Source organism: Hydra vulgaris, chromosome 05 (genome assembly GCF_038396675.1).
Source record: "Hydra vulgaris chromosome 05, alternate assembly HydraT2T_AEP".
In the NCBI taxonomy this organism is placed as follows: Eukaryota; Metazoa; Cnidaria; class Hydrozoa; order Anthoathecata; family Hydridae; genus Hydra; species Hydra vulgaris.
The window spans coordinates 16,470,001-16,478,402 of NC_088924.1; the positions used below are offsets into that span (position 1 = coordinate 16,470,001).

An 8,402-nucleotide genomic window follows, 5' to 3' on the forward strand; every position below is an offset into this window, starting at 1 on the left:
TTTAAACAGTTTTGTGTATTTGCTTTAACACGTTAAGCAAATTACTTTTTAGCAAAGACAATATTTAATTTTGATTTAAAAACGCAGGAAATAGATATTGATTACTTTCATGATATACTTACTCCATATACTAATTACAGCTATTTACTACAGATTTATTTGTGCCAGGAAAAAGTAAAAAAAAGTTGGCACACTTGCATTTTTTGTTTCCTTTTTATATTAATTTTTTTACAATGCTAAACAACCTTTCCGATTCAGCATTACTGTGAGAAATATTATTCCTAATGTATCTCAAATGATATTGGAGATGAACTTTTATTTCACTAGAGAATCAACATTTTATGGTACCTTATTTCATAAATGATTAATCCAAATGCTTTTGTTAAATGATTCAAATTGCTACCAAAATTAGCTGATATTGTCCTTATTATTCAATTACTAATCATTAAAATTATCAATCAATAAAAATTCAATCAAAAGTCTTATCATATACCTTAGCCTCTTTTAAAGCATTATCATCAAAATCATTGCCCTAACAGGGTAATCTGCGCAACATGTTAAGTTAAATTTGTTCTCATATTTTTGCTTCATTTTTAAAAATTTAGATTTGATTTATAATATAAACAAACTCATGTTTAAAGCTAAAAAAAAAGCCAAGTTTATATGTTGGTGTTGGTTTTATGACCTGTATTGTGTACCCAATATTAATCAGTTCTTGATGTAAAAACAACTTTTTTTAAGATATATTTTGTTATCATTTTGAGCTAAAACATTTAGAGTAAATTGAAAAAAACATTCTTTTGAAAATTTTAAAAAATTTACTGTGAGAATTTTGGATTAACTGTGAGACCTTGAGGTTTGTTATAAAACCGTGAGTCCCACGGTAAAACCTAGAGAGTTGGATGGTCTGCCATGTGGTATTCCTGCTTAACCTCTGGGGCCTGAACACTACTATAAATAGTATATAATTATGGCAAAAAAGTAAAATTTGCTTATTGAAAAATTTATAACAGTCACCTGGAAATTTAAAATCAATCAGGTTAAGCATAGTTAAAATGCGGTAGTGGTTTAGTGGTAGAGCGCTCGCTTCATAAGCGAGAGGTTCCAAGTTCGATCTTCACCATGTCCCTGGTAGTACCTCGCTCAACTTGTTTCTCCACGCAGCGGCCTTATTCATCATAGTTTGTGTTTCGGAGTTATAGAGTTAAGGGAGGATTATAACTACATGTAACCTCCTTGTCTGGAGTGGCCTGTCAGAGGGGAACTAAAAAAAAAAGTTAAGCAAGTTATTCTAAGCATACATGTTTTCAATAAACACTGTGTCTTTTTTATTTTTTATTGCTAGTTAAATTTTTAATACCTGAACAAATGTAAAAAAAAACTTACAAAAACCAACTTGTTGAAGTTTTTGCAGGTAATTTAAAGATAGACAGCAGCTTGGTAGTTAAAATAAACATTTTTTACTTTAAATATCACCTAAAGTCTATCTATAAAGTTAATAAAATATTACCAACCAAAAAAGTTTTTAGCTTAACTAAAATAGCATAGTGTAACCTAAAGTCTTTGTCAGAAAATACATATATACAAGCATATATATGTATTTTCTGACAAAGATATGCAATAAAAACATATTTTTTTGTTGCAATTTTTATAACTGAGTTAAGCTTTGACTTAAGAAAGTAATTTTTAGTCTTCCTAACATATGAATGGCTGTGGATACTACTTTTTTATCTTGTGTTTAATGGTGAGACAAGAAACCAAGATCTGCAAAAAATTATATTTGTCAGCCTATGTATGATAAATCCTTAGCTCATGTATGCATACTATTAAAGGTACATATAATTCATTTAAGCAGGAATGCAAAGTCTGAGTCCGCAGTCCAGAAGTCCCTGTTTTTACCAAGAGTCCTGGGTCCAGCCTGGCATTAAAGCTGTTGGTACTTTGAGACTCTGTGATTTTTAAAACTAAATTTCAGCATTTAAACATTTTATAACAACCTTTTTTAACTTCCATAAGTTTATCAATTTAAGTTTGTTTAGCCAACAGTTACTTAACTTTAAACCACTAAAAGCACAAACGTATTGAACTACACTGTGTATGACAAGCCCTCCGGCATATAAATTATTAAAAAATGTGGAGTGTTTTTATGGCATATATTGCCTATGGCATCCATTAGTTTTAAAGAATATAAGAAGCGGTGTACAAAACCTTTGGTACACAATGATAGCTAGAATCCAAATTATGCTAAAGCACAAATATTCATACACTCAAACCTGCGTTAATGCCAAAGCAAAAGAAAGTATTTTTCTAACACATTTAACTAATGATAATGTTTAAACTAACAGATATGGTTTTACTGATTCAGGGCGAAATAAAATAGTTATGCGATTGATAGTTTTTTATTTATTTTATAAAAAAATATATGTATTATTAAAAAACAATAAGTTAATAAAATTTAAAACGCATTTGCAATTTCTTTAAAAGAAACCATGCTAATACTTTCTTCAATAGCGTTACTTTTAAGTTTAATAATTAAGTATGCAACTGAAAAAAGTAGTTATGTTTTAGCATGGTTTATATACGCATTTACAAAGGCATGGGAAATTTTAATTAAAATGAATGCATTTGCAATTTCTTCAAAAGAGACCATGCTAAAACGTTGCTTTCTTCAAAAGCAAACATTTTTTTAATTTTTTTATTATCGTTAAATTAAATTAAATTTAATCATATTATTGGTGTTGTTAAACGCACAGTAATAAAATGAAAACTATAATAAACATAACAGTTCTATATATTCTATTAAATTATATATATTTCTGCAAAATTTTTTAAGATTTGCAAAAATATATATAATTTAATATAGTATTTAGAACTATTATGTTTATTGTAGTTTTCATTTTTCCAATGCTTTTATAAACTCGTCATCTCTGTCTGTTTGTTTGCTTTTTTTTTGTATGTATATTTGTTTGTTTGACTGTGAGCATCAAATCTTGCAATAAATTTTTGAGTCACTTCCTGATAATCGATTTTCTTCAAATTTTGCGTACATACTCTTGCTTGATGACAATACGATATTCAATAATTAGTTTTGTAATAAGTTAATTTAGTTAATTTTAACTAGGTTTATTTTTTATATGGAAAAAAGAATAAAAATTTCATAAATTAGTATATTGATTGTTTTCTTATCTATACGCGCATTTGACATATTTGGATATAGCGTTGACTGAGTTAACAGAATGTCTGCGTTTCGAGACTGGCATCATCCCTAAACTTCTTTGTTTTTTTACACACGCATACAGCTGAATATTAATAAAATAAAACAGTAATATCAGAAAAGATTGATTGCAAAATTTGTGTTTTAATAGCATATAAAAGCATTGGGTTTAAAAACTCTTTTTTAATTTTACTTGATTACTGTGCATTTAACAACACCAATAATATGATATTTTATTATTAAATACTTAATATTATATTGTTATTTTTAAATGTTTTAAAAAAGGAACGTCAAAACAACTTTTATTTTATTTTTAATTTCCTTTTATTTAAATTCAAGTTTATACATTTTAACCTAAAAAAAATTGTTATTTTTTGAGCAAAGATATGAAATTATAAATAAATTATAATTTTTTGCAGCATAATTGTAACTTTATATTATATAGTCTACTCTAGCATTTTAAGGAACTATTTCATTCCTTTAAAAATCTGGTTAGTTGACTCAAAAAAGTCATTAAAAAAAAATTCAAAGTTTGGAGTCCAAGAAGTCCCTATTTTTGGACCACAGAGTCAGTAGTCCCAGAGTCCCTGAAAATTGATAGGACTTGGCATCTCTGTATTTGAGATAAGAATACTAAAATCACATTTAATGCTCGTGGTTGCATAATACTTGTGACACACTATGTCATAAGTGTATTCTTTATGAAATAGTGTGTCATAAGTGTTTACAAATAAACACTTATGACACACTATGTCATAAGTGTTTATTTGGTTAACCTACATGCATGAATTATTACCCAGTAGACATGTTGTATTTTTTAAACGTTTTTAGGTTTAAATTTAAAAAAAAAGTCCAAAGAATGTTTAAAAAATGCACCCTGTACTCTGGGTATTTTTATTATTAGTGCGCATGAACTGAGTATAAGCTATCCCAGGCAAACCTTAATATTTGATTATGCTGTTGTAAGCATATAACCTAATATTGTGATCAATATTCTTCAGCCATTCAATTTTAAAGATTTTGATTCGTATTTATCAAAGCAATGTATATTATTAATAAAATTTTTTAAAAAGTTTAAACTCTTTTTGTTAGGTGTTTGGATGCAATGGAGTAATTGGTCTAAATGCATACAACCATGTGGCACTAGTATGATGAACCGATCTCGTGTTTGTAATACCAAAAATAATTTTTATAATTGTTCTGGAAATAGCACAGAAATGTCAACTTGTTTTAGCAATAAAGCTTGTGTGTGTAAGAAATGTTTTTATAACAATATTATAAATAATGGTAGCAATAACAAGTAAATTTTAAGGTAGTGGTAGTGGACAAGGGTGTTGAAGGGATGCTTTCTATTGTTAAAACAATATTGTTAGTTATAATAGCAATAAAAAGTCAAGAATAGTTTTAAAGTTTTTAAATATATATGAAATATTAATTTATCTCACTATGACTCAAAAATCCATAATAAAGCTTTGTATGGAAGTGTAAATCCCTGAATTCTATATCTAGTTTAATTTAAATAGTATTTGTATTATTGTATTGCAAAATAACTTTTAAGCACAGATTGATCTATTTAGATCAAATAATTGTGTTTTTTTTAAAGTATATTTTAATTTTGACATTTTAGGTGTGCCAGTAGTGGTGACATCTTTAGTGTGCCAGTAGTGGTGACATATTTAGTGTGCCAGTAGTAATAGTGTACAAGTAATGGTAGTGGTGATGAGGGCTCTGATACCGAGCTAACTTCTTGCATATTTTTGATTTTTATGATAAAATTAACCAAGTTTTTTTATAGTTTCGTATTTTTAATATTCAATTACCTAACTATTTAAATAACCATTAATTAGCATTAGTCATCAACTTATTTGATGCTTAGTTTTGAAAGTAGTTTAGTTCTATGATAAATTTTTAACTGATGAAATTATTAAATTTATTCATTAGCTTTTTGGGCACAATGGGGTAAATGGTCTAAATGCATGCCATCGTGTGGCAAAAGTGTTATAATAAGAGAGCGTGTCTGCAATGGTACAAATTGCGCTGGCAACAGTTGATGATAACGTAAGTTACAATTCTTGTAAGAGTCAGACTCAGATTCAGTGTCACCGACCGTGTAAAAAAAGTTGAAATAAAACGTTAAAACCGAGGTCCGTTGAAACGTTGAAACCGCGGTCCTTGTAAAAAAATGAACCTTCAATTCTGACTAATTCTGAGAATTTAGGAAATGAAAGTGATGAAAATTTCCCGGTCTCAAAAAAAAAAGGTGGCGCATGCGCAAAAAGATCAGGTGACAAAAAAAATTTAATGAAGCGTGACCAAATGTATATAAAGCGTGAAAAAAAATGAAATGGGTTCATAACGAATGGAATCAAAAAACAAACCGTTACAACAATTTCAAACTCCAACGACCGTAGCAGTAGTTCGACCTTATAAACAAGATCCTCCGATAGATAATGGTGGTACACACGACTCGCATGGGAATCATATTCGAAATTTTGAAGTGTATTAATGCATGGAAAGTAGCGTCGATAATAACACTTTCGAGTTTATTTATTGTTATTGTAGCAGGAGGATATTTATTTGGAGCGTTACTAGGAGTTTTTATATTACTTGGAACACTGTTGGGATTTTATATTTGTACTAAAATAATAAAAAACAAAGTGTAAAAATATATATATTATAAAAATATTATTTTCCAATTCTATTAATTCCGTAAGAAATTCCACCAGAGATAGCTCCACCCAAAACAGCTTTACCAATGGTAGGTAGAAGAGCGCTAGCAAATGCTGGTATAATGGCTTTAGATGCCATTCCTAAAAGAGGTCCAAAAAGAAATTTTCCACGCATTCGTCTTGTTCTATGTCTTTTATTATGTCTTTTATTATGTCTTTTTTTATGTCTTCTTTTAAACATTTTTTTATCGCGCTATCAGTGATGATAATAACAATGGACCTAAGAATGGAAGAAATCGACCACGCATGCGTTTTCTTAAATGTCTTCTTAATCGTTTTCTACCTGCGCCTTTTAACGGAGGTAAATAAACTCTTCCTCTTCCTCTTTTTCTATGCATTACGACATGTTTGAGGACGGTTAAAGTAATTATATATTGTAAAGTCGTGTTTTTTTAACATGATCAAATTTAGTTTTTTGCATTTGTTTTTTTAAGCCTCATACCAAGGGTAAATTTTTAATTTTTCTTAAAGTGTCTTGTATTTTCTTTGTCTTTTAAATCGCTTTCTACCAGCTCCTTTTAAAGGAGGTAAATAAACTCTCCCTCTTCCTCTTTTTTTATATGATTTTTTTTTTATTTTACAAGCGGTGCAACACCCTATTTTACGCATTGCGTTGCTTTTGAAGATAATCCAAAGCGTAACCTCCTACGTTTGATTTCAAAAGGCGTTTAGCAAAATTTTTCACTTTGGTAATAAATTTTCCTTTCCCTCTACGAGTTTTATGATGTCGACGACGGTGACCTCTTGTACGTCTGCGAGCCATGAACGCGACAAATAAAAAAAAACAACTAGATTTAAGAAAAATTTTTTAGAAATAAATAGCCGTTTACTTATAAAATAATAAATACAAATAGGGTTTGTTTAATAAAATGACAAATGTTTTTCATAACAAATTAAGACGATTTAAATTTGGTAGGAATATAGGTGACTTGAGTGTCGTTTCCTGAACCTTGTTCTATAACTTGAGCTTGATATTGCATAAATATAACAAGTACACCTTTAAATTGTTCTGTAAATTGCACATTGATTTGAAACGAATTATTTCCAGCAATAGTAGCAGGAGGTTTATCGTTGATAAAATTAAAATCGCTAGTGCTATCGATGACTAAAGGTTCTGTAGTGTTAGTAGTACTAAAATAGAGTTTAGGAGTTCTTAAAAAGCTATCATCGTCTGCAGTATAAAAATCTGCAATATTGTTAATATTAAAAGTAGAGGGTGTATTTCCTTTAAACAAGGAAACATAACTTTTCCAAAGGAACAATTGATCGTCTTGCTTTGTCAAATCGTATTCAGTAGTATCACCTGCTGAATTAACATATGTTCTTCTGTAATTATAAAGGGTGATTTTTTTAATCATGTTGCAAGCCATTTCAACGGGTGTAAAACAACTTTTGCTTAAATGATCGCTTTCTTTTTTTGAAGTAACAGAAAATATAATGCTGTGAGGTACAAGATCTGCTGTCTTTATACTTCCCAAATTAACAGTGACTTCCGTCACATTTTCTACATTGGTGACAACTTGTTCGTAGTGAGCGATACGTAGTAAAGTATACATTTCGTCTTTTTTACTGTTGAGATATAAAGATTTTTCCAAGGGTAAACTAGGTTTGAGTCTATAGGTATTGCAATAAATCATTGGGTTTTTTATAGCTACTCCTACATTAGCAAGAGCTGTTACTTGTGCGTCTGTAATAGGTCTAACCCATTCTAATAGTTGATTCATATCGTTTTCAATATAAAACTCAAATCTTACTTGTTTATTTTTTCCAAAATATTCTTTCATTTGAAAAATTTCACATATTAAACTCAAAGGTACTCTAAATTTACAACCTTTTTCTGCAGTCATAAAAGCATTATATCTATCTCTTAGCGCTGTTTGATAACCAGGAGCTACTGGAGCTGGTGTTCCAGTAAGTGGTCTAATGAGGCCATTAGGGTCTGCAGCTTGTATAAGCGTTTTGGTTTCAGTAAAAGTAATAGGGGTTGTATTTTCAGTTTCTTCTGTTAAACCTAAACTAGGATTAATCCACGACTCTCTAAACGCTTTTGTATAACTTTTTTTAACTAGCATTGTTTTAAATCGATCATAAGAACGATTAATGATAGCGTTGTTCGAACAAGTAGTATTATTTATTTGATAGTTGGGATAAAATTTTAAACATTTAAATAAGGCTTGAATAAAGTTGTAGCAAAGACAGACTTTGTTGACTAATTCATCGTCTGTTGTAGGTGTAAATCTTGTTTGCGTGTTGACATTTTTATAAAGAAATAAATCAAAATCTATATAATAATCGGGTAGATATGTCCATTCGTTGAGTATAGTGGTAAAAGAAATTAAATTAGCCATGTCAGAAGTAAGATCGTAAGAAAATTTTTGATTATTAACAGCAATGACTTCATCTTGAGCTTGAGCTGTTTGAAATCCAGGATATTTTTCATTTAATATCGCTTTATATTC

The 8,402-nt window shown here is 29.3% G+C and overlaps 1 protein-coding gene across 1 annotated transcript in view; it reads left to right on the forward strand.

The window, feature by feature from the left end:
* The window catches only part of LOC136080209 (uncharacterized), a 90,321-nt gene extending 85,056 nt beyond the window's left edge, over window positions 1-5,265 (forward strand). Inside the window, exons 10-11 of the mRNA XM_065796823.1 lie at window positions 4,307-4,465; window positions 5,156-5,265. Coding sequence (XP_065652895.1) covers window positions 4,307-4,465; window positions 5,156-5,265 — 269 coding nt within the window. The remainder of the gene's footprint in view (window positions 1-4,306; window positions 4,466-5,155) is intronic.
* Window positions 5,266-8,402: the final 3,137 nt, after the last annotated feature.